At 44.9% G+C, this 26,703-nt stretch overlaps 1 protein-coding gene across 1 annotated transcript; it reads right to left on the bottom strand.

Annotated features, from left to right (window-relative positions):
- Positions 1–1,314: 1,314 nt before the first annotated feature.
- On the bottom strand, positions 1,315–24,850 carry OLFML1 (olfactomedin like 1). The gene is made up of 3 exons (XM_032853373.1): positions 24,266–24,850; positions 21,881–22,169; positions 1,315–3,115 (listed from the first exon to the last, which is right to left on the bottom strand). The coding sequence occupies exons 1-3, from the start codon at positions 24,389–24,391 to the stop codon at positions 2,325–2,327; spliced, it is 1,206 nt and encodes a 401-aa protein (XP_032709264.1). The 5' UTR covers positions 24,392–24,850; the 3' UTR covers positions 1,315–2,324.
- Between the last annotated feature and the right edge of the window lie 1,853 nt (positions 24,851–26,703).

Genomic DNA, 26,703 nt, shown 5'->3' with positions numbered 1-26,703 from the left:
ACCTAGGCGCTCTGGTTCACACGAGTTCATGGGTGTTTCCAAATCCCACAGGTTACTGCCCCAGCGGACACACTGTCCTAACGATAGCCCCTAGAAAATGTGAATCTGTTCTAAGAACTACACAACTACTTTTTATAAAAATTATCTTAAAAAATGGTGTAAGTCCCTGGCTCTCAAGCTTCTTCACACTTTTGAACCATTTGGGGGGAGGGAGCTTAAAACTAGGGCTGTCTCGGTCCTACCTCCTCTGGGAGTATGGCCTGGTATTAGGATCTTTAAAAGTTCCTCAGGTGATTCTTACGCGTGGTCAAATTTAAGAACCACTGCCATAGGTCATAGGGACTTTCATCCTAAGATCTGACAAGAGACCCCAGAGCTGAACAGTTCACCAAAAAGAAGCCCGAAATGGTGCTTATGGGCCCGCATGCTGTCCTGCCCTGAATCCCTGGAAAAAAAGTGGCCCATTAACAGGGAGACAACGTCTTGACTTGAAACGTGATTCTAGCTGCAGGAATTTAAAGCACCCGTGTGGGTCATTAGTGGCAGGCAGCGTACTCTTCAGAGCTGTCGAATCCAGGTGTATCACAGATAAAAGGCAACCCTCCTCTGGGCGCATAAAGAACTCTGAGTGCGGGACCCACACATAATTCCACTCACCAAGAATCCCACTTAACCCTCCCCCTGAGGCAGCCCACATGCCTTATACCAGTGAAATAGGTCGTGTTATTTTACCCCCCAGGGTAGACAATGTCTGTAAACCCTTGGAGTGGGCCCCATGGCCATGTTTATGTATCCATACCTGCGTCCTTCCACAACAGATGGGGGCTGCGGGGCTTCTAGAACTGTGGGTAATTGTGCTGCAAGCACGGGGTGAGGGATTCTATTCTGCCAAAGCTCTACGCAAATGCTCTGGGGGAAAAACGTCTCTTCATTGCCCGTGGTCCCACCCTGAGCTTGGCAGAGTTGGCAAAACAGCTGCAAGCACACAAAACAAGCCCTCTCATGTGACTAACCTGGAAAGACAGAGGCCTCGGCACATGACACGGGCTGGCACCACAGCCCGCGCGGGTGACCCACACTGGGCTGAAGTGGACAAACGTGTGGGAAAGATTTAAAGAAGCCCCTCTGCAGCAGCACAGCTATCCTCTGTCACCCGTGCCACTTGGCATGCCTGCTGTGACAGGGAGTCACTGGCCCGCGACCTGGCTTCTATCCAGATTCCAGAAACTTTCCCTCCCCAGGTCTCGGTGTGCTGGGGAGCTGAGCGCTTCCTGCCAGCTTGTCTGCTGAGGGCACACACGCAAGTCTCCCCTGATGAGGCTTATTTGCTTAGTGTTGGTTTTATTGTGTTTCCAGCTAGTAAAGAGACAGAGGGGAAGTTAAGAAAAGATGAGGCTACAGGTGGGGTCCTCACCCTTAGGCTGTAGGCTTGTTTTCTGGAGGAAGTAGCTTTGGAAGGGCTTTCCGGAATGTCTTGTGCAGACATGAAAACCGGCCGCAGGGGGCAGACCATGATTTTTTAGGATGAGACCCTGAGTGTATTGCTTAGAAAAGGCTGGGTGAACAAACATCGCATGTGATGCTCCCTTGGGCAATGGGAAGACTATGGGATTTGCAGTATTTTCAAGCCCTATTCTCATTCTGAGGCTGTGTTCCTCTGAATGGCTCATCTAGACTTCTCTCATCTCTACAATGGCAAGTATAAAAGACCTCTTCTGCACAGTCTCACAGGGTGGCATGAAAATTAAATGATGCAGATGGGAGCAAACACTTTGGAACTGGCAAGTGGTATTCAAATGTGAGCGGTTTTACTTTCCTCTTGTATCTCTTCAGCTTGGTAAAGGGGCAGAGCTGGGGGACATAGTAAACATCATAGGAAATTGTACTTTAGCTGGGTGGTGGAAAATGGAAGAATACCAATAGGCATTTAAGAAAGGGGAAAGAGTGTAAGGAAAGGTCAGGACGGAGCCAGGAGTATTATGAAGTGGGCTATGTTTCTAATTGTTGGCAGGGGAGGGGGCTGGGAGGTAGGGGTAAGGGAAAGTCTGGACATAAGCTGGATCAGCACTTGGAGGGCCTTGAGAGCCAGGAGGTTTGGGTGGGTTACGGAAGTTGAAAATTTCCAAATGACAGACTCTCATCTATGCTCTTGGATGATAACTCAGGCCATAACATCCAGCGGGGAGGATGCACACACAAGCCCAGTTCTAGGCTCTATCCCTGTATGCGATCAGAGGGATACTGTACTGCAAAGGGGCTATGGCCTCCGTGTCCCAGAGAGCAGTGTCCGCAGCCTCAGTGCTCTCCCTCCTTGCTGTACTGCATTACTCCAGAAGCTGCTTTCTCTTTGTCTGGAGTTTGTAAATGATCTGGTTTCCATCATTCCAGGCATAGAGCTGCTTATCTCTGGGGTTGTAATGGATCACGGAATGACTTCTCGGCCGCCTGGGGAAGAACAGTTTGGGCAGATCGTCCTCACTGACAGTGCCCAGCGGATCATAGACACAGGTGATGCGGTGAGGGCCATGGCCGCCAGAGCTATAGACCACATAGAGAACCCCACACAAAAGGAAGGAGGCTTCAGCATCCTGGCTCCTACATGGAGTGTCCCATGAGTGTTCCACTCCCAGTGTGCCAGGTTCAATTTTTGTGAGAACCAAATGGCCATAGACACCTGGCCCTGAGTGGATGGCCCAGAGCCCATGCTCGTCCACAGCCAGGTCAATGTATGTCGACGGGGAGTGCTGGTAGACCAGTGCTCGGCCCGCCCCTCCTGGCAGCAACATTCGATCTTCCACAGTCCTCTTCTGCAGATTATATTTGATGATCTCATTGAGAGTCCCTTGGTTGTGAAAAAACAGAAAACCTCTGTGGATCACTTGGCCCGTTCCCTGCCAGGAATGTGTTAGGATTAGCTTCCGTGGGGCTGGCTTGGTGCTATCCTCCATGAATGCCCGCATGTTTGCAAATTCCCAAACAGTTTTGTTTCTGGATCCAACTAGGAAATAAACCTTTTGGGAACTGCTGACAGCATCTTTCATCCAAGAGCCGTGTGTGTCCATAGTCTTCTTCACTATTTTCAGAGACTTTATGCCCATCAGCATGTTGTCACAGCCTGGCCAAACAGGAGAAAAAGAAGAGGTACTTTATGGACATGAGATGTCTGCTTTTCTCACAGATTACTTTTGTATTTTCTGTTTATCGAAGCATAGTTGACATATAATGTTACAATAGTTTCACGTGTACAACACAGTGATTCAACTTCTATGTTATGCTTGCTCACAATGGTAGCTACCGTGTTTCACCATACAACACGACAACAATGCCATTGACTATATTCCCTATACGATGCCTTTTATCCCTATTCATTCATTTTGTAACTGGAAGCCTGTCCCTCCCACTTGCCTTCACCCATTTTGTTCCCCCAAAACAACAACTAGTTTGTTCTCTGTATTTTTTGGGTCTGTTTCTGTCCTTTTTTTTTTTTTTTTTTTTTTTTTAGGTTCCACATATAAGCAAAATCATACAGCATCTTCCTCTACCCTATTTCACTTAGCATAACACCCTCCGGGTCTGTCCACGTTGTCACAAATGGCAAGACTGCATTCTTTATGACAGAGTAACATTCCATATATACCACATCTTCTTATCCACTCGTCTATTGATGGACACTTAAGTTGCTCCTATGTTTTGGCTGTTGTAAATAAGGTGCAATTAACAAAGGGATGCATGTATCATTTAAAATTTAGTGTTGTTTTCTTTGGATTAAATACCCAGTAGTGGAAATACTAAATCATTGGGTAATTCTATTTTGGATTTTTTTAGGAACCTCCTTATTGTTTTCCACAGTGGCTACAATAATTTACATTCCCACTTATAGTAGATGGGCTTTCATTTTTATTCCACATCCTTGCCAATACTTATTTCTTTCTTTTTGATACACGCCATTCTGACAGATATGAGGTGATATCTCTTTGTGGTTTTGATTTGCAATTCCCTGATAAGTGATGTTGAGCATCTTTTCATGTGTCTGTCCTCACAGATTACTTTTTTTCCTTCAGTGTCTAGAATAAAGTTATCACACACAGATCAATCACAACTTATGGTATGGTTTAAAGAATCAAAGAATTAAATGAATAAATGTGTTTCTGTTAAGGGAGCTGCTGTCCAATGATAAGAGTCAACGTTTCATTCAAGTCAGGATATAAACAGCTCTTTGCTGGATCAGAGACCCTGTTCACCTTCTTGGAGTTGACACAGCGGTAATCACTTAGGGGTGAAGCTGCCTGATTCAATTCCATTTGTCCAGATTTTACCAGCTATCTACTGTGGACTTAGCTTACAATGCTCCCAGAACCATGCTAAGTAAGTATTGAAGATACAAAATATATATATAATATCAACCCTAACATTGAGGAGAGCACCTTCTAGTGAAGGATTTTGGCCCTTAATCCTATTAGAACATTATAAGAACTCCACTTATCCATTCATTAATTTATTCATGAATGCATGCATGTAGTCAGCAGACACTGGATACCTACAGAAGGCGAGATACTGAGCTAGGTATTATGAGCTGGAGTGCAAAAGTTCCGAGGTACAATGATAAATTAGCAATGGTTCTTGCTTTATAGGTACCTGACTCACTACAATAGAAAGTTTAAAGTGGATTTTTTACAAAAGGACAGGGAATGGTGCTGTCATTTGAGGAAGCCGATAATCTACATTGGCATTGACCCTTAATAGGTACCATTCTGAAATGGCAGGGTATAACATTCTTCACAATTCATAAAAGCACATTCATGACTTGTGTTAGTAAAGTAGTGCAGCACTGAAACCAATATAAACTAAATATTTGCTTTTACCTCAAACTAGATGCATAAAACAAAGCAGTGGATTGAAACAAGCTCTGTGCTGGAGCATTGAGGGTGGGGTTAAGGAATATGGATTTTATTCTATAGGCAGGGAGGGAGCTACTGAGTGTTTTGAGCAAGAGTGAATCACGGTCAAGATTTATTAAGCTGGCAGTTGTGTGTATATTGGATACATGGAAGAGAAACCAAAATCAGGGAAACCAATTAGGACAGTATTTCTATGATCCAAACAGGATCTTAAGGGTCTCAAATGGGGGAGGAAGATGAAGTGGGGGAAAAAAAGTGGGGGGGTTTACATTTCTCCAGCTCCTCTATCTTCATGCAAAAGCCCTCCCTTCTTTGTATCTCATGCTATCAACTCCTTCTAGTCTGAAATCACTGAGAGCTCTCTGGGACACTACCCCATACACATCAAGGGCCTGAGCACCTCAACTTCTTCAACTCCACAGCACATTGCTTTCAAGCTCCTCTAGCAACCACTCCCCAACTTCTGTACTCTGGATCCCCACCCTCCCATCCCCCCGGAACTGTTCCCTATTAGAAATGTAAAACTCTACTATGCTACCCTCTGCAATAATTCCTTACCCTTCTATTTCTCACTTCTTTGTTCTCACGGACTCTGCTCTTCCATTTCCTCATGCCCTCCTGTCCCTTGACCTCTGCTTTCTCCCAGGCTCTCAGCTTCCTTTCCTATCACCCGTAATACCTCTCTCACCAGGACCCTCACCCTTCAGCCCCTTGTTATTCCACCATAGCTGCTCTACAAAAACCCCTGGTCCTGGATGAGTTCAAACATCTGGCTCTGTCCCAGACAGTGGTGTGGAGAAAACCTCACAAACATGCCACTACACGTAAGTGTTCTCCAACCTCAGCTGAGCCCTAAGCACCATACCGCTCTCTCCACGGTTAACCCCTATCTACCACAGCAGGTATCTTCAATCTGTCCCTACCCCCCAACCATATACACACATACTACCCCATCAGTCTCTTCACTAACGGCAGATTAACTCCTTTGAAAAAATAAATACCATTAGACATGACATCCCTGAACTTCCTGCCCCTCACTATAAACTTTTCTTAAATTGTTCCTACCCTGGCTACCCAACCACACATCTAGAAGAGGTCACATCGTTCCTCCTGTCCAGCACTAAGACATTCACTTGTGCCTTCTTTTTCTCACCCTTTTCTGCCTTCTTCTTGACTCCCTAGATGAACCGCCACCTTTCTGTCATCTTTAATACCTCCTCCACTGCTAGTTCCTTAGCTTATAAACACCTTGCCTATATTTAAAAAAAATTCTCCCTCAATTAGGCACCACTCTCTAGTTACTTCACTCCTTCTATCATTTTATGTAGTTTCTCCTCCAGAGTGGTCTACGCTCTCTGGGTCTACTTCACTTCCCATATTTCACTTCATAGGAACTTCACAGAAACTACCCCTCATTGCATCACCAAGGACTTCCTAACTGAAAACTCCGAACTTTATGTTCATATCTATCTTCATCTTCCCACAGCATGACAGTATTGATCAATTCCTCTTTCTTAAAGATTTTGTTTCCCTTGATCCTTGGGTCACTACTATCTCCATGCGTGCCTTCTACTCATTTCTTCTCTGTTTATGGCAGAGACAGTGTCTGTGTTCACCAAATGCCATTACATCTTCCTCTTCCCCACTTATATATTCACAGCTTTCTTTGTAGTTAGGCTGCACCCGCTGACCTGTATTCTGTCCACTGGGACACGGTAGAAGCCATTTCTACCTAGCCCTAAAATACGCTATCTTCCAGATGACCCTGGTGTCTTGGAATTCTCATGGTGTCCAAGTTAAAGAGGGATACGGGCCAGGATGAAACTGGTTCTACTGGACATTTCAGGAAAGGTGGGTCACCAGTTCTGATGGTGAACTTGTTGTGGGGACTGCCCCGTTAGACAGTCTGTTGTAAGGTAAACAGTGTCAATGGAGGTGGGGAGGGGTGGCTTACTAGAAACATGAGGAACCCCATGCTGAGGTCTGTATGGGAACAGTATGGACCTCTCTTGTTGACTGCTGGAGTGTGTGGGGGTGGGATACCAGGTCTGTAACACTTCAGGAGCACTGAGCTCTGCGGGTTTCCCTCAGGTCTCTGCAAAGGCTTTGGTATCAGAAGCTGGATGGGCCCATGGGTTGTCATTTTCTTCTTCATAAGTGCTTGGGATAACTGGGGACTCTCTAGAGTCAGAGGACATGAAGCAGGATGAAGGGAGAGAAACCGGACATGAGGAGGAGAGGGGCAGAGCCAGAGACGCCCTAGAGGTTTTGAGGTAAACAAGCATTGTAGCAAACGCTTGTTACTGCCAGCTGTTTGGATAGCAATTCTATCACAGTCCCTTAATCAAGTCATCACCCACAATTATCAGACCTTCTCTTCTCTCCTCAAACCTCCATCATACCGTCCTCTCTCCTGTATGAAGATCTTGCCCCTTATTTCACAGAGAGAATAGAAGCAAGCCAAGAAGTGCCTCATTTCCTGCCTCCATTACTGCAATTGCCTCCCTCAGGGTGGCCACACCTCATCCTCAGCTCCCCTGCCTTCCCCACAGCAGCCAGTGTAAGCTTTTAGCAACGTCAGGTAGATCATGTCGCATGTCTGTTCAAAACTCACCAGTGACTTCCCATCTCACTCAGAGTAGAGTTCAAGTCTTTACCTTCCGGACCATGTGAGCTGCCGCGGCACCGCCTCTCAGGTCTCCTCTCCTACAGTACTTCCCACCCACTGCACTTCAGTCACTCTGGCCTGCTATCCCTCACGTGGTGCCAAACACACTCCTGCCTCAAGAATTTGTCACTTTTTTTGATCCCTCTGCTTGGGAACCATCTTTCCAAGATATGTACGTGGCTTCCTCCCTCACTTCCATTAGGCCTGTTCTCAGATACTCCCTCATCATTAAGGCCTTTCTTAATAAGAATATAATATATATTCTTAATAAGAATATAATATAATATGCCCATAAAAAATGGCAGCCCTCTTCTCCAGCTAGTTCATTTTTCTCCATAGTGCTTATTAACTTCTCTCTGACATATTATAAATGCATCTGTTAACATATTTACCACTTGATTCCCCTCAATGGAATGTAAATGTCATGAGATCATGAGTTTTTCTCATTTGTTTCATTCACTGCTGTATGTCTTTCTCCTAAGACAGCACCTGGCACATAGTAGGTCAATATTTACTAAATAAATGAATGAATGAGTTTTCTGAACACCGAATCTAACAACCAATTGCATCTGAACCCATATTCTCTGCTTTCCCTCCTGCTCCCTTTATTTTTGCAGTGGATCTCATCTCCTATAACCTTCAAGGAATTAACTTCAATAGTCTCTCCTGCCCTCCTAGACCTTTTCCCTCAGTAAACAAACAGAACTTTCCAGTGTGGCTCTGTTTTTCTCTTCCACTTCGTAATGACACTCCTCTGTTGAGGAGTTCCATCATCTCCAGTTATGCCCTAAGCTGCTCTAATTGGGCTTCTGGCCTCCGCTGGTCTAAACTCCCCTGCCCACTCCACAGAATCAGGTCTTGTCAAGGTCACCCACAACCTCCATTTGGCCAAATCCAAGGGTCAGTTTTCAGTCTGATATCCTAATCAACTTCACAGCAAAATTTGATTACTCGATCACTACCTCCCCTTGAAACCCTTTTCTCCAGTTTCTGGAACACCCTTCCTCTTGTTTGTCCTCCAACCTTTCTGGATTTTTTTCTTGGCATCCATTTTGGGTTCTTTTTCCTCTCCCACTCAAGGAGGAAGTGCTTTGTCCTCACATCTCTTCTCTGAGCCACCTCAGTCTATCTGATGGTTCTGCATACAGATAAATTCTAACTAATGATGAATTTGGAATTTGCCTCTGGAATGACATCCTACCTGGATGTTTACTTAGTCCCAAATTCACTTATCTAATGACCTGCTCAGTGTCCCTACCTGGATATCTTCAAACTTGACCTGTCCAATCAGAACTCTTGCTCTTATCCCCCAAATTCTTTCTCCCTACTCTTCTCATTTTAAGCAAAACCCATCAATCACATTTCTTTCCTAGAAGTCATTCTTTTTTTTTTTTTTAAAGATTTTATTTTATTTATTTATTTGAGAGAGGAGAGTACAGAGAGAGAGTGAGATGGAGAAGCAGGATCCCTGCTGAGCAGAGAGCCTGACATGGGACTCAATCCCAAGTCCCTGAGATCATGACCTGAGCTGAAGTCAGATGCTTAACTAAGCCACCAGGCCCCTCCGGAAGTCTTTTTTTTTTTTTTTTAAAGATTTATTTATTTATCTGTCAGAGAGAGAGAAAGAGAGAGAGAGAGAGAACACGCATGCATAAGCAGGGGGAGGGGCAGAGGGAGAAGAAGGCTCCCCACTGAGCAGAGAGCCCGATGTGGGACTTGATTCCAGGACTCTGGGATCATGACTTGAGCTGAAGGCAGATGCTTAACAGACTAAGCCACCTACGCATCCAGCTAGAAGTCATTTTAACTCCTTTCTCTCCATCTCCCCACCACCAGCAAGTTCTGATATTAAAACTAACCTTTAAATTATGTTATACTTAAATTAAAATGCTCAAATATGTCTCTCTCCTCTTCCCGCCACTCATCCCTGTGCTCCCTGAATCTTCCCCTCTTGCCTAGACCACTTTGTCTCCCCGGTTTTACTCTTGCTTACCAGCAATATGCTCTCCACAAAGCAGGAGAATTAATCATTTTAAAAACATATGTTATGTGGCTGACTTGCTAAACCCATTCTCCTATCACTCTTGGAATAAAATCCTAACCTCCTATCCTGCCCTGAAGTACCTACAGGACAGGGCAGCTGCCTGTCTATGGGACTTCATCCTCCACTTCCTCCCGCTTGCTCACTGCGCTGTGATCACACTGGCTTTCTTGCTATTCTTGGAGCATGCCAAGTTCGATTCTGCCTCACGGCTCATCCATTTGCAATTCTTTCTGCCTTGGGTGCTCTCTTCCCTGATCTTCCCACAGTCTGCTCCTCTCATCCTTCAAATCTCAGTTTCAGTGTCATCTCCCCGAGGGGCTTCCTGTGACGACTGCATCGAAATTTAAAATGGTCTACTACAAAATCTTTCTCATTTCCTGGACATTGCTGTCCATATTCTGCAATTCTGTCATCTGTTTTATTTACTTGCTTATTGTCCTTCTCTCCCACTGGACTGGACTGTAAGCTCCACAAAAGCGGGACTTTTGTCTTCATGTTGACTATTGTACCAGATTGCCTAACTTAGTGCTTTGTGGGTTCAATAAATATCTATTGAATTAATGAAGAAAATAGCTTCATTCAAACAGATGTTTTCCTAGAGCCTCCTTAGGCTGTGCATCGAGTTCTGACCACAGGCCTGTCTTAAGTAAATAATAATTTGTAAAGTACTTTAAAGTTTTTAAGAGACTTTCAAATCCATTATTTCATTAAAAAATCTGACACAAAGTTCTTGTCACATGGCAGGAGTGGGCAGAGGCTGCAGGAAGGAGGGGTTAGGCCTGCAACTGCTCAACGGTGTCTCTAATGGAGAAGAGGAGGGGCCCATGGGCCAGGAGAGAAGCTCAGAGCTGTTTCTGATTAAAGAACAAACACAAAGGCTTGAGAAGTTAATAAATATCTACAAATACATACAATATGCATGGCACGGTGAGAAGTACTTTATTTACACCAACTTGAAGTAAGTGCTTATAATATGCCTAAGTGGTGAATATTTTAATCTCCATTTTCCAAATGAAAAGAAAAGGCTTGGACAAGTTCCTTGGAAGGTTACCCAGTTATGGGTCCTCTGAGCTCAGTGGGAACCCGGAGGCAGGGCTGGGCAGGAAACCTCCAGCCAGCCCCCAGGGACAGGCCCATCCCTCTAGGAGGAGGGTCAGCAAGCTTACAGCCCAGCTACAGAGGGGGACTGAGTCTAAGAACAAGGCACATACAATGTCTCACGAGTGAGAAAATGTTCATTTAATATACAGCAGAAACTAAAACAATCATTCTCCTTTCTCCATCTACTCCTCTCTTACTACATGCAAAATCCTTAGAGAAATAGAAAAAAAACAAAAAAAGAGTGTTGATAGATGGTTTTGATTAGGGAGAGACAGTTCCGAGAATATGGACACACAGAATTTCCCCTTGTGCTATTCTGCCTTTGCAGAGGAAACCTGGGACTGGGAGTCAGAGACCTGAATGGTCTGAACCCTGTCTCTGGTTCTCTCTGTGTCTCCCAACAAGTCTGTCAGTCAATCCGCCCTTAGCCCTAGAATGAGGGGTTTAGGCTGGATGTTCTCTAGAGTTTCTTCAGGGCTGAGAGTCTATAATTTTATAAATTCCTCTTTTAGACTTTGGAGAAAATATACTTCTTGTGTTTGAGTTACGATAGAACTCCCTGCTGTGCTTCGAGAGAGAGAAAGAGAGAGAGAGAGAGATAATTAGCAGGAGAAAAAGGTTGAGAAGTAAAATAAATTTAAAACCTTTGAGTTCAGTCAAGATGCAAATTATTTAACAGAGACAATGGCAAGCAAAGTTCCACTGTCAAACCAAAGAATGCAAATCTCTTGTTTTCCCTCAGGCAAAACTGCAGACCAGGATAGGATTTGGCAATGAGGATAGAATTTGGCCCAAGGCCTCCCGGTGACTTCATATACAAATATCACTTATTTGAATTTTTAAAATACTTTTGCCCTTATTAAAGGGCAAAACTCTCCAAACCTGGTGAGACTTGCCCCTCTATAGGGGAGTGACTCAACTGCCCTCTAGTTATGTTTTGGAAACATTAATCCAGATGTTGGTGGATAATGGACTGGGGTTGAGGTGGGAGAGAAGGGGCCCCCAGGAAACAAGTAGAGAGTCTGTAAGTACAATCCAGATCAATCCAAATAATGATGGACATGGAAAAATGAGTATGGAAAAAAAAAAAAGAAAAATGCATATGGATTCAAGAAATATTCAGGCAGGGGCCTCTGCGTGGCTCAGTGGGCTAAAGCCTCTGCCTTTGGTTCAGGTCATGATCCCAGGGTCCTGGGATGGAGCCCTGAATCAGGCCCGAATCTGCTCAGCAGGGAGCCTGCTTCCCTTCCTCTCTCTCTGCCTGCCTCTCTGCCTGCTTGTGATCTCTGTTGGATAAATAAATAAAATCTTGGAGAAAAAAAAAGAAGAAGAAATACTCAGGAAAAGAGGGGTCAGGTCTTAGTAACTGGTTAGATGGAGGGAGCCCTCAAGGAGGAGGGTGATGGAATGACAGAGAGGGAGCCCAGGTTTGCATGGGAAAAAGAGGGATGAATTCATTAAAAAAAACAAAAACTGTAAAATCATGAGTATTTTGACTGCTTCTTGAAATTCTGTGCTATTAAACTTGACTTTTTCAACTACCTGGATTGTATTCATGTTAATAAACATTAGTCAACCTATCAAGTGACAGGTACAATGCTAGGCTCTGGAATGACCAAGATGGCAGCTCTCAGAGGTGCAATTAAGTATAAAAGTTTCACACTAATACAATGAAATTGGGAGGGCAGACTCAATGTGTTGTAGAAATTATGGCTGTTTCGTACTTTCGGCCCACAGAATAAGTTTCAAGTATCTTAGCATGGCACTCAAGGTTCATCTAACCTTGAGTTAACCTTGAGCTAACATCTAACTTCATCTAACCTCCTCCTGGCACATCCCCACCCCACCTGGCTGGTCACCAGTCACCAACCTGCCATGACCTCTTCCAAGTGTTAGAGTGTGCCCATATTTTTCCTTCGCTCCCCTTCACTAACCTGGGCTACATCTGCTCCTCCTTCAAAACAAAATTCTCTGGTCCTGGAGAGCAATCAGTTGCTCCTTCCTGTGTGTGCAAAGCAGTCCATGCAGGTCTCTTCCAGAGCAGTTATCCTGCTGAATCAGAACTGCTTACTCATTCTGTTTCCTTGTAAACACTTCTGACAGAGGCTGGGTCTTATTTATGTTTTTATCCAGAGTGCCTAGGACCCACCATGCATATCCTTCCCATCTAATCTCTTACTGCTTACTGTCCACAAATGCAAGAATCAATTTGATTCACAGAATGCAGTATTGGTGTTCCAACTTCTATCCCAACTCACGCTCTGCCAGCTTAGAAATCAGATTTTAAACAGCAAAGGGTAGGTGCAGACATTGGAAGGTGCCCCTGCATACTCCTGAGAGCCTGGGTAGCTGCATGCCAGGAAAGCAGGCAGGAAGCCTGGCTTGTGTGAAATGGCACTCGCTAAGCCATGGGAGGCTTTGGCTTGGCAGGACGGTGAATCCAGGCCTTAAAAGGGCCTGGAATACAGTAAGTGCTCTATAGCTTGGCTTTGGTGAGTCGTACGGAAGTCTTTAGTAAATCTACTTTAGAGCTCTTTCTAGGTTCCCAGCACTAAACTCAAAGTCTTCCATGGTCCCCACTATGGTGCCCTGACAGCTTCCCTTTGTTGGCAATAAGCAGCAGCTTGTGAGAAAAAAAAAACAGATTTGATAACGTGGCTGGTTGCTTGCAAGGCTCTGCTCCTCCGCATCAAGTTAAGAACTTCACAGGAGCGCATGTGGGAGATGTGTGAGTTGGGAGTATGAGTCGGGCCGACTCCAACCACAGGGTGCCTGTAGCTGGAACCCGACACAGCCAACCTCCTTCCCATGTTTCCTTTGGGTGCTGGCCAGCTGCCAGAATCACCACACCTTAGCTGATTTCCTTCCACAGGATTTATCATCCTCTCTCTGACATATTTTAAATTTACCTGTTACCTATTTTTTGTTCGACTCCCCTCAATAGAATATTCACCCCACAAGGTGTCTGGTTTTGTTGTTGTTGTTTTACTGCTGTATGTCTTGTCCCAAAATAGCATCTGGCACGTATTATAATTTTCCTATATTAATTATGAATATGGTAAATATCGATAGATGTAACTTACATCAAGAAAAATTCTTTGGGGTCCTGAATAATTTCTAGAAATGTAAAGCGTTCCTAAAACTAGAAGCTTAAGAACACTATCCCAGAGGTTGCGGGCTGGTCAATACTCATGGCAAGGGAGGCAGTGAAGTGGGCAGTGTTCTGAGGAATGTCTGACCAAACCGCTCCATTTTGAATCAATTATCAGAATGTTGCAACATTTTTAAGCATTCCAAGGTTATAATTATGAACTCTTTGTTTTTACTTATTTTTCATTTAAAAGCTGAACTTATTTTTCATTTAAAAGTTTTTCTCTGTGTGTGGGTTTTTGTTTTGTTTTGTTTTTGCATAGTGTTTTTTGTTTGTTTTCTTCCTGTAATAATATTCTTACCAAACTAAAAGGGATAGAAACGTTCTCAATTTCTAGGTGTGGTCCTGCTATTCTCCCATTTGCCTGGTTAGAAAACAGAGTCATTTTGACATTGTGCCCACATTTTTCCTGTGCAGTAAATCTCACTTTATCCTGTTCTCACCAGCTTGTCTCAAAGTCTAGGACCTGCTTTCTTGAACTTGAACTTTGCGGCAGCCTCCAAACCATCAGTCACACTAATGCTCAATTTACTGCTTCCATATAGAAATTTGTCTCTGTAAAAATGGATTTTGTTTAATGCTTATTTCTAGGAGCATCAGGACCAAAAGCCTTATGAGATGCTGTCAAAGGTCCTAGTGGAAGGGTGAGCCCTAGAGCCAGACTTAGAACTTGCTTTGGCCGCAAGAATTCAGTACAAGTAACCAGACCTTAGTGTGCTTGTGCCTTCTCTCGCAGAGGTCTGCCTTCTTCATTGGAATAATCCCAAGTCTGTCTCCTGAAAGAGCAGGGACCACGTGGAGGAGATCCAAGCCATCCCAGCTGAGACTACCTTCAGCCAGTCCCTTGGGCCATGTGCCTCTGGGGAACCAGCCGAGAGCAGCCCAGCCCAGCCCAGAACTGCCTTGTTGCCTTGCAGACTCCTGAGAAATAATCAATGATTACTTGGGTTTAACCCACAAGGTTACTGAGGGGTTCACTATGCTGCATTATTGTGGCAACAGGAAACTGAGTGGGGGTGAGGGCATGGTGAGCAGAAATGGAGGCCAAGATGAATCTGGTGTGTCTGGGGCTGAGGGAGCATGCTCCTGAACACAGCAGGCATGTGGGAGGCAGACGGGCTTGTGTGAAACACTGGGCACCACAGTTTCTTCTTCGGATAAGAAGCTGTAATGGTATCTGCCTGGCAGGGTTGTCGTGGGCTGGGGACAATGGAACAGACAAAAGGGCTTAATGCAATCTTTGGCGAATAGCTCCCTCTACTTTCTAATAAACTCTTCCTCAGGGTCAGAGAATTTTGATTCCCACTCTGTTCCAGGCACTGTGAGAGACTTGGAGAAGACAGCATGAATAATGCAGGGGCACGTGAACTATATTTTGTTTTCCGAATAGCACATCGAGCATGGCGTAGAGCAGCGGGTGGATGGGGACAGGCCCCAGTGACACAAGGGGCTGAGAAACACTCGAAGTTCATGTGTTCAGCTGTTGGTATGTTATCTCCCATTACATAGAGGTAAATAGAGTAAATATAGTGCAGATGATATTCATAGTTTTTAGTTAATCAGCAGCTGTTACTTTTGTGGAGAATGACAAAATATTTCAAGAAAGCTAGGTTAGGTGGGGGGCAGGGGAGCGCCTGGGTGCCTCAGTTGCTTAGGCGTCAGCCTTGGGCTCAGGTCATGATCCCAGGGGCCTGGGATCGAGTCCTGAATCGGGCGCCCTGCTCAGCGGGGAGTCTGCTTCTCCCTCTCCCACTGCCCCTCCCCCCTGTTCATGCTCTTTCTCTGTCAAATAAATAAATAAAATCTTAAAGAAAAAAAAAGGGGGCCCGAGTGGCTCAGTTGGTTAATCAACTGCCTTCGGCTCAGGTCATGTTCCTGGAGTCCCAGGATCGAGTCCTGCATCGGGCTCCCACCTCCAGAGGGAGACGGCTTCTCCCTCTGACCTTCTCCCCTCTCATGTTTTCTCTCACTCTCTCTCTCTCTCAGATGGATGAATAAAATCTTAAAAAAAAAAAAAAAGGCAAAGAAAGCTAGGTTGGGGGTCTAAAGAAAGCTAGGGCTTTCTTTATGCCATTTTGTGGAGTTTGCTTTATCCTATAAGTTGAGGTGTCTGTCAAAGCTGCTAAGGCAATGCTGTAGTAACTCTAGTCAACTAACCCTGGTGGGCGATCTAGGCCAGAACCCTAGAAAGGGGAGAGCCTGGTGGCAGGAAGCTCGGTGAGCAGCTCCTGCAGGAATCGGGGCCGAAGTCGATGAGAGAACAGCTCAGACGGAAAGAAGAGATTTGAGGGCTGTGTACAAGGAAGGATCTGCTGGATATGGGGACTGGTCAGATGAGGGCCAAAGAGATGCTTCTGAGGTTTCTAGCCCAGGAAGGTGTGTGTGTGGAACTTCTCTACTAACTGAGAGAATCTTGGGGAATGCAGAGGAGTGTTTTAGTTTTAAAAGTAAATGAAGGAAAGGCAGGGAATTAAAAACCAAGGAGGTGGGGGAAGAACATGGACCCTTCTTGGCCAGGGTGATAAAGAATGATTTAACGCAGTCTGTGAGTGGGAATCATCATCACACAGAGACCACACCCCGAGACCACAGACAGCTGGGCCTCCTGACTACAGGCCCTGAGTCTCAGCACAGAGGGCTCCCACTGTGACCGTCCTGGAGATGGCACCCCTGGCCCCTACCCTGAACTCTGGTGCACACCTATCCCCCCGCCATCCCCACTACTGCTGGCCAGCTCTGTGCGCTGTGGCCAGCATGACCTTCCCCAAGCTCCCTCTGTGTGCACACACGCACAGGCACAGTGTACACACACTCATGCGCTCTCTCCTGCACTTACACTTGTGCATACACTCTCAATCCTTTGCTGCAAATAAGGGATACGCATCTTCATGTTGGTGCCACTGGTCACAAACCAGTGGACCTTGGGAGCTGACTCATAGAGATGTTTTATTTGGCTTCCAGTGGGTGTATTATTTTTTATTCTGTTTTGCTTTTAATGGCTTTGAATATGGGGCAGGCACATTTATAACACCTGAATGGATCCCAAAGGCATTTAAATGTGCAGTAACAAACAGACTTTCTTTTTGAAAGATGATCTAACAAATGATAGGAGTTATTTAATTCACGAGACAGAGGGTTACTTGAGGTCACTTATGTGCACCCTTGCAATAAAAGGAGCTGGAATGAAACAGGAAATAAAATAAAATCTGCTCTAATGGCTTGTTTTGACTGCCTTAGAATTTTTCTTCGTAAGCTATTTACAAGTAGAAAGAGGTTAATAATCTTATCCACCCAAGAACACAGCCTTGTGGAATCTGTGAAAAACTGTTAGTTGGATAAATTCTCAATCTGGGTGTCTGAGGCAGCGTGCCTTGCCATAAGTTGCCAAGGGCAATGTAAAATTTCTTTTTACTAATAACAGAGTGCCAAAGATTTGGAATGACTTTTAAATATAAGTCAGATTGTGTAGCAGTACTATTCACTCACTGCATTCTAAATCGTGTGTGTGTGTGTGAGAGAGAGAGAAAGAGAGAGAGAGAGAGAGAGAGAGAGAGAGAGGGAGATGCAGGGGTAAGGGAGAGAGGAGGAGAGTGTGTGTGTCAGAGTTAAAAAGATTTAAGAATTTGACCTAACTTCAGAATAACCCTGGGATTGCAGCTCTCATGTGAATGTCATTTGGGGATTGTCTCTAAATAAAGGCTAAAGACTTGAAAACAGCTCAGAGCAGGTCTATTTTATTTACCATCCCCAGTATCTGACCCTTCCTAGTTGACTGAGAAATATTCCAGGAGTAAATGCAAACCATCTTTTTTTTTTAAGTAGCCTCCATGCTGAGTGTGGAGCCCAATGTGGGGCCCAACAGTGGGGCTTGAACTCACAACTCTGAGATATAGACCTGAGCAGAGATCAGGAGTTGGACATTTAACCAACTGAGCCACCTAGGTGCCCCAAAAGCAACCCATTTAGTGATGTCAGAATTTTCTGGAAGTCTCCTGAGACAAGGTCGAATCTCCCAAGGAAGTTGCACCATTCTCTCCCTCCAGGGTTTCCAAAGAAACTCTCTTTGTAAGACAGTGTGTATGTATGAAGGAAACCCTATGACATGACAACCACTCCTTGGCCTGTAATCCCAAGGTGTTTGCCCAGACAAGGGGGCTGACTTGAGTCTTAAGGATTATAGTAGGAGCTCTGTAGCTGGCTCAGTCCCTGCTGGCCAAGGATAGACTACAGGAAGATGGGAGCCTTGTAGGACGAAGACTGGTACAGGCAATTAGTAGCAGCGGGGCCTAGCAGACAAGAGCATGAGAGCACGAGGTAGGCAGAATTCCGAAATTCCCTCCCCTGCTGTACCTGCCTTACATAATCCCTTCTTCTTGAGAGCGAGCAATGCCTGTGACTGTGACAGGCTAGCATCCCAGGATTTGGTGACATTGCAAGACAGAAGTGAAGGGATTCTGCAGATAAAATTAAGGTCTCAAGCTGGCTGATTTTGAGCTAACCCAAAAGGAAGTTATTAGGGGTGGACCTGACTTACATGAGATGAAAATTCTTAAGAGGGACAGGGTACTTCCTAAAGAGAGATACTCTCCTTCTCGCCTTGAAGAAGCAACAGTCACATTGTGAGCTGCCAGCATAGATGGGCAGCCTCTAGAAGATGAGGATCTTGGTCTTAATGACCTGAGAAAGTGAATTCTGGCAACAACCTCAGTGAGCTTGGAAGTGGACCCTGAGCTCCAGGTGAGGATGGAGCCCTGCTAATTAATGCCTGACTGTGTCCTCCTTGGACAAAGTGTCCAGGTGAGGTGTGCCTGGCTGGACTCCCAACCCACAGATACTCTGAGATAACGAATATGCATTGTTTTAAGTTCTAAATCTGTGCTAGTTTGTTACTCGGTATTAGAACACTAAGGTAGGTCTAATTACTAACAGAAATGGCAAACAAGAAAAAGTGGGGGATGGGCACAGTATACAAAGTACAGAAAAGTCTATCCTTGAGCAGAGAGCCTCTGAAAATAATAGATCTATACTGATCAGAAGGTTATGATTGTTTACAGGTTTGTCTTCCCCTAAACTAAGCTCTTAGGGGACTCTGCCATCAGTATCTCCTCTATAGACAATTTTTACAGCCTCCTCCAAGGGCTGTGCTGACCCAGACTCTGTGAATGCAGAAATGAAGATGTCCATATGTTCACGGTCATACAGATATGTGTGATTGAGAGGATGAATGCTCCCTTGGGGGATTTAGGGACATACTCTGGGAGCACTAGAAGCCAATCTGCCTGGCAGGAGGGATACACTGAGAATTCACCGCATTCTTCAGTCAAAAAGGGGGAGTGAGAAAGTGAGAAGAACTATATATATATTTTTTTTCTTTTCTTTTTTTTTTAAATTGCAACTGCATGTGGGTAAATTATGGGAGAAGAAGAAGCTGAAAATCAACTTGGGTCACTTTATAAAGGACCTTTCCCATATAAAAGGCCAAGAGATTTGAATGGAATTTTTGGTGTTGATAATTGATGGGGAACAGAAAAAAAAATTCTACACAGAGGAGTAATATGATTAATTTTGTATTGTGGGAGGTCTGTGTGACAGCAGACAACAGGCAAGATCAGAGGCAAGAGGAGCAGTAAGAAAGCCAGGGCAGGGTGCCGACACGATGTGCTCACCCTTCCACCCCTACCATGTAGCACATGGCCCATCCAGTAGGAGGGGGCCAAGAGTATTTGTTGAATCTTAAACCAACGAATCACCAAACGAGGGCTCCGAGGAAACAGGCATAGAAGGAGCAATCACAGAAAAGTTGAAAGTTTTCACTCACCATGGATCTGGGAGAAGGACTATTTCAGGCCTCTAGTGTTGGAGGAACAGGGGTTGGAAGAGTAGCAAGTTCAGAATCGGGACATCTGCTGAGCTCTAGCTGAATGGAAAGGGGCAACCCCAAGCCTGAGGGGCTGAGCGAGTCCAGAGACCAGGAGCAGCTCAGGGAGCTAACCTAGCACCACCATTCAGAACTCGGGTCCTCCCTGACCCCTGGCATAAAAGTTCAGGCACATTCTAGCTCAGGCTACATTGGTACTCAATTCCTCCCATCAGTTTTTTAGGCAGCCTCTGTTCATCCTCTGCTGGATCACCCTCACCTTTTCCTCCTTTCTTCACACCAGCTTGCCCCTCATCTGCTCCCTCTCAGCGGGTGGTTCATCTCAAGACAATGTCAGAGCCAAAAAGAATCATTTACTCATTCAACCAACTTGGTCAACTGTTTCATATTTCAGATAGGCCCCTTCTGCCTCAGCATTAAGATGTTCTCTTTTCTATGAAAACCTAATAACACCTCTGTCTGTGTTGATAGTCTCTCCCTCCATCTATTCATTCATTTCTTCACCTAGTTATTCAATGACCAGTATGCATTGACCATCGGCACTACTCTAGGTACTGGGACACAGCATTGAACATAAAATGCAGGATCCAGGCTCTCACAGAGCTGACCTTATAGATGGAGAGGCAGAAAATAAGCACTGAGCAAATAAATAAACTAGAAGATTTCAGAGTAATAAGTATTATGGAAAAAAAAATAGTAGAGTAGTAAGTGCTCCAAAACTCCTCGTGGGTTTCTTATCTCAACATATTTGAGAACAAACACCTAGTGACCTGAGCCAAAAATCTGGAAAGCATCCTGGACTTCTCCTTCTCACTCACTTTCACTTTTAATTATCAGTCATTAAGACATGGGGTTTCCAACTCTCAGTGGCTCTCAAATCCATCTGCCCTTCTCCATCTCAATGACACTTAATGCAGACACCATCACTTGTCCCCAGAATTATAGTAGGCCCCCCCCAACTGGTCTTTCTCAAGTTTCGCCTTCTTCCTTCACGTCATGCCCCTGCTAAAAATTGTTTAGTGGTTCTTTATTGTTTTTCCAGTCAAATTCAACCCCCTTTGCTTTGCATGCAAGGCCTCTCATTATTTGGGTCCTGCTGAACTTCTGAGTCTTGTTTCTTGTTCTCCAAATGTACCTGCCCCACAGAGCTTCCACTCAAAATATCCACAGATCTTCATGCTAAGGGTTACGTACTCATAAACCTTCAGTAGGTTGTGCCCGTACCTCCTGTGCCCTCTGCTCATTCTTCTCTTAACATTTTGTTCAAAATGCAAATCAAGTGTCACCTCATTTAGGGATGCCCTTCTTCTTATAATGACCCATGGAGTTCTTATCAGGATTACAGTGAAAAGATCTACAAAACCTTTAGCACAACAAGGGCACTCAGCTTTTATCTTATTTCCCGATGGAGTTTCTTGCATTTGGGGCAGACATAATTAACATATAAATAAAATTTTCCTATTTGCAATGAAACCATTTCAGAATACAGACTCTGAGCTGGGTGAATTGTCTCCCTCGTTGTTTTATTAAAATGGACAGGAAATTTCCTTTCTCATTTATGTTTTTCTTACTTGATACTTGTTATTAGAATTCAAGCTCCTAACCATTATTCTTAATGGCCTGGAAGTGATTTGAATGGGATCACCAATTAGGACAAATCCTCTAAATATCACCATCCTGACAACACACACAGTAATAATTCACTGCAGTCCCCAGCTCTGAGGGTTGGCTGATGCCATTTAAAATTTCAGACTATTTCTTGGCACATTTGCAGCTACTCCCTACTTCCAGGGCACTGGGAGAATCCACCAAACTTCTACCCTCGCTGGAAGGATCTGGGACCACACACCTCTTCCAAACCAAGGTCTCTTTGGAAATGTCCTTCCTGGGCTGACCTCTGACACTGAAGCTCTGACCTTCCATGGGGCCTTCAGAAACTCTCTGTGAAATGAAAAGCTGCTCTCTGAGAGTGACTTTTCCTTCAGGCACCTGTTCCCTGCTAAGGTTTCCCTCCTAGCACCTGCACCCAAAACCATACATCGGGTTCTTTCTCTCCTAGTTGCCAGACCCCTATCTGTGCTGCATCTGTGTCTCTCAGTGTGAGTCCCTAGAAGAGCTATCAAAGACAGAGTTCTCTTACTCGCATTCAGCAGACTCCGGATCTTCTTCTCTTCTTCTGCCTCTTGGATGAGCTTTTCCGCCAGGGTTTTGTCCTCTGATTCCACGCACACGTCAGCTTCTCGCAAATACTCCAGGTAGTCGATCTCCCGTTGCGCACGTTCGACTCTCAGGGCCAGGTTAGTCACTGCGCTCTTATACTCACTTGTGTAGGTCTGGCATCTTCCCAGCATAGCGGAGATGTTTTTCGAGAACTCTTGGAAGTCTTGAATGTATGCCCTCATTTCTTGGGTACATTTTTCCAGTCCTTGCTTCAGTCAGGAAATAAATCTCAAATTATTGTTCATTATTTAAATTGGCCAAGTAATATAAATAGCTATCATTCATTGAGAAAGATTTTTAATTTACAAATCATTGTAAGGGGGAAAATAAAAATCATCTGTAATCCCTGAGTTCAAAATACCACTGATTTGTTAGTGTGTCAGTTTTTAAAAGTTTTCCCATGCATTTCATCGTACATATATAAGTATATATTTTAAAATGCGATTTTACTATAATGCTTTGTAACATATTTTCACTTGCTAATACACTGTGAACATATTTCAATACTAACTAATAGATAGCTATACAATAATTTTAATGATACAGAATCCCATTGCATTGATGTCCTATTTATTCTATTAGACTCTTTTTGACGGACATTTATGGACTTTTCAACAATGCTGAAAAGAATTTTTGTATTTACGTCTTTGTGTACTTATCTGATTATTATCTTAGGGTGGATCTCCAGAAGTAAGCTCCATCCCCAGCACCTGGCACAGGGCCTAGCACAAATATTCATAAATATTTACTGAGAGAAAGAATAAAGTGAATGGAGACCAGAAATGGGGTGGCTGGGTCAAACAGAACATATTCTTAAAGCTCATTTGGCAGTCTATCAAAATGCTCTCCACAAAAGTTGTAAAAATTGCAACTCCAAACAGTAGTATGGAATACTGTTCACTGTGAAGGAAAAGAGAGAGGGAAAGGTAGAAAGAGAGAGAGGCAGAGAAACTCCCTAAATCAATCCTCTTATTTCTTTAATACCCCTCAGACACAAGTCCCTCAGGGTGAGGACTGTGTCAGCTTGTAAGTGTCCACACTGGTCATCAGTGACTGCCCTCTGGGACCTGACTTCCCCACCAGGTCCTGACCAGGATGGGGAAATCTATACAAACCATATCCCTATCCTTTTCAAATTCACATTCATAGCCATCAAAGTATTTGTCTGTACTTTATACCCTTGTCTGAACACCAGCTTTTCAGGTATCGAGGAAAACCTGCAGGCATCTGGCCGGCGCTTATCTCAGGATAAGTCGGTGTTAACTGCAAAGGGACCACGGCTGAACATAATTCTGGCACTTTCTAGGAGGCACATTGGGGAGGAGTGTCTGAGGAGGCAACAGGTGAGGCAGCCACCATCCTGGGAACATCACCTCCCAGGCCCCCAGGCCTCAGCTGGTTGCCAGGGCAACGTTAGGAAATGCGTTCAGTCTGCTCTTTGAAGTTATTTTACTTAACCAGATGATCAACTAATTTGGACTTCAGAATTTATAGAAATTAAATTAAAGAAAATACAGAGAATAAACATTGGAGATAAGAGTGTCTTTGGGGGAAAAAATATCTTTGGAAGAAGATAAATAATTTATCAAAATTTAACTTGTATAAAAGGAAGGCAACTAAAATATGAGACAATCGCCAGGAGTAGTATGTCAAGAACTTGGGCAGAGGGTTACATTTGTCCCTGGGAGCCTGTCTTTGTAGCAAAAATGTTGGTTTTTCACAAATTTTAATGAAGCGCCAGCTGCGGCACTTGGAGGAGGGATCCCAGCAATTTCTCTCTATCTGACATGGCTGAAACCTACTCGTTTCTGAACCCAAGCGCGGTGCTGCAAAGAAGCAAAGACGTAGCTTCTTGGTACAACATCATGACTTTTTATGGTGGCCTCATGTTTTATCATAAAAAGACAAAAAGGAAAAGTGAAAACTTGCTTACCACCCTGATATGGTAGAACATGAATAAAAAGTGACTCCAAATTTTTAATTTTTGTATTTTAAAAGTTGAACTATTGAATAATAACATTTTGGGCATTTATCACCATGCCAGGGAATATCCTAAGTATGGATTAATTTATTAATCCATAAATGGAGTAAAGTCCTGCTCAGGGCTGGGAGTGGTAGAGCCTGGACTCTGGAGTTGGTGCTCTGAACCACTTTACTATGAAAACTCTCACAGGCGAGGTTGGCCATGTATTTGGCATTGACCATGTGGGGAACTTGCATCCCGGTAGCTAGGGAAGCTGGGCTAAGTTAAGGAGACTTATCAGGCAGGCATGCACCCCAGATCAGGTGCACAGATGCCACCTACCTCCAAGACTTGAAAGCGCTGGTAGATGTAGTGTACCATGCCCGGGTCCTGGGCACGCCAGGTTGGGGGCAGAAGAGCTGCCAGGAACAGAACCAGGACAGCAGAGGCTCGAGGAAGGGCCATCATTGTCCTGCAAATCGCCCAGGGGTGGGATCTCCTCTGTTGTGCTAAAAAAAGCCAAGGATCCAGGTGGTAGTCTCCTGCTTTCTAGCCACTGCTTTGAAAATCCTCTAAAAACAGCCTGAAAGCCAAGCCTGCTTGTTATTCCCCCAGATGGGTGATCTCACTTTGGAAGTTGGTGATCAAGTCCAGCTGTTGGCAAGCCCGTCCCTGCAGGCCTTGCAGGTCGACTTGGGGTAGAGAGCTCCTTGGGTCCATCTGTTACCATCACCCGTCACACACACTGGTCCTCTCCAGGCTAGTAGCTGCACCCTCTTGTAGGCCTGGGTGAGCATGCATTGGGGTGGGGGTGAGGGTGGGGAGTAAAAAGCTCTTTGCGTTTTACTTCGGCTTTCCTCCTCCCTAGTGGACTCTGCAGTCCAATCACAGGCTTGACCCAACACAAACCACCCCCAGCTTCTCCCGAGATGGAATCTCAGTTTAGTTTCTGGCAAAAATTCCCAGGATCCTTTTCCCAGAAGTCCTGTTGGGAGACCCCACCCCTCTTCTGGACTCTTTGCATTCCTGCAGCTCTTAAAGGCACAGCAAGGGGAAAAAAATGAAAGTTTGGCTACACTCCTGTCTCTAATAGCCAGTGCACAGGGCTGATTGCTCCTTGGGGAGAGAGGTACAAGGAGCCACAGGCCTGACTGCCCTGGGGCTGATAGCTGAAAAATTGGAAGATGGAGCTCAGAGGAATTGCATTAAGGGGCCCAACAGTAGCTATCTACACAGCCATGCCTCCAGAGCCAAGCCTTCAGGACATGGAACTCCTTTTGTAAGGAAGTCCTTGAGCTTTCTCAGTCTCTATAAGCAGAATCCTCTTCCTGTAGCCACAGGCCAGCAATTCATAGAACATGGTTTCTACACAGTTCCTGCAGGCCCTGGGCCAGCTGGAGATGCGTCACATCCCCAGGGCAAAGTGGTAAAATCTTCCTCTTTTTTTTTTTTTTTTTTTTTGGCTATTGCTGTCCAGGCCTTTAATGATCTCAATCTCTCCTTCCCTGGGTGGGTCCAGAATACCCATGTTTCTTTCTCACTCATCTACCAAAGTGGGTAAGGTTGGGGCATCTATAAGACATGGGAAGAACTCCGGCCAGGAGTCAGAAGATCCGGGTTTGCATTTGGTTCCTGCAAGAGACACTAAAAGATGGAATTTTCCGGGAGCATCTGTAAGTCCCTGTCTCCATTAGACAAATGTTCCTCTCTACCTGTCTTTCACATGACCTTGGCCCCTAACTGTTCCTCCCCCATCCCTTAGTAAGGTGGCAAACAATGGCTCCTTATCCCAAAGGTTAATTCCTCCCATTTCCCATAACCATCTTTGAACCATTCCCCAAAGGAGGTGAATTTCGGCAGAGCCATCCTCTTAAATCCTCAGAAACAATACTGCCCGACTCAGCCTCCTTCCCCAAGTGAGAATGCTCTTTCAGAAACTTCTTGTGCCTGGCATCTTGGAACCAAATCTTCAGCTAAAGGAGCCCTGGTTGATTTTATTCATGCATGCTTCAAGCCCTAGCGTTGAGACGGTGAACTCAGATGGATAAGGTCCAACAGAGGGAAAACTCTGATTGTATCACAACCAACTTTTTTGGTGGGGGGGACAGCATTGTGGAAAATCGTTTTCTCAGTTTTCTGGAGCATGCTTACATTATTTTCACAATGAAGTGCACATTCAAGACTAAGGAAGCCTAAGGAATTACAGCGAGTAGGTGAGGAGGCAGTGGGAGGTCACGGCTGTAGCGTGAAGTCCTTGGGCTATGCCCAGCATGGCTGTTGCCCTCCCATCTCTGCAGTGAGTTTGGTCTGAGCCCTCCAGTCCCATCTGGCAGGCACTTACTTGCCCGCCCCTGGTTCAGGCCCACACCAATCTCTCTTCAGTCGCCAGCTTCAGGGGCACTGGCCTCTCCACTCTAATTGTCCATCCCTGGTCTTAGTTGGAGAGCCTAACTCTTAGGGTCCCAGAGGCAGCAAAGCCCACAGCTGGCTCCCTGAGCCCATTAGGATGGATGCGTGGAAACCCTCGTGTTCTTGTGACCAGAAGTTTCATAAAGAAAGATTAAACTCCCTTTGGAGATAATCACAGATTTGACTGACAGACAGTGGCCAACTATGGCCATCCTCACTCAGAGCAGGCCTTACTCAATGGAAAGAAAAAAAATGGCTTGGTGCACCTTAGCCTACAATTGGAATAAAATCATTTGCTTGGCTCTTCTTCCGTCTTCCTTACATTTAACCTCTGGCCTTGATCACTGCCATAAGCTCACTATGAAGACAGT

Source organism: Lontra canadensis, unplaced genomic scaffold (genome assembly GCF_010015895.1).
Source record: "Lontra canadensis isolate GAN:19392208 unplaced genomic scaffold, GSC_riverotter_1.0 scaffold7, whole genome shotgun sequence".
Classification (NCBI taxonomy): domain Eukaryota; kingdom Metazoa; phylum Chordata; class Mammalia; order Carnivora; family Mustelidae; genus Lontra; species Lontra canadensis.
The sequence above is the reverse complement of the archived record's forward strand: the minus strand, read 5'-3'. Positions and strand labels throughout refer to the sequence as shown.

Excerpts from the sequence above, each read along its gene's own strand:
- OLFML1 (XM_032853373.1), bottom strand. The coding sequence starts at position 24,391 with ATGATGGCCCTTCCTCGAGCCTCTGCTGTCCTGGTTCTGTTCCTGGCA. Across the intron at positions 22,170-24,265 it reads AGCGCTTTCAAGTCTTGGAG|CAAGGACTGGAAAAATGTAC; the intron begins GTAGGTGGCATC and ends TCCTGACTGAAG. Across the intron at positions 3,116-21,880 it reads CCGGAGTCTGCTGAATGCGA|GCTGTGACAACATGCTGATG; the intron begins GTAAGAGAACTC and ends CTGTTTGGCCAG.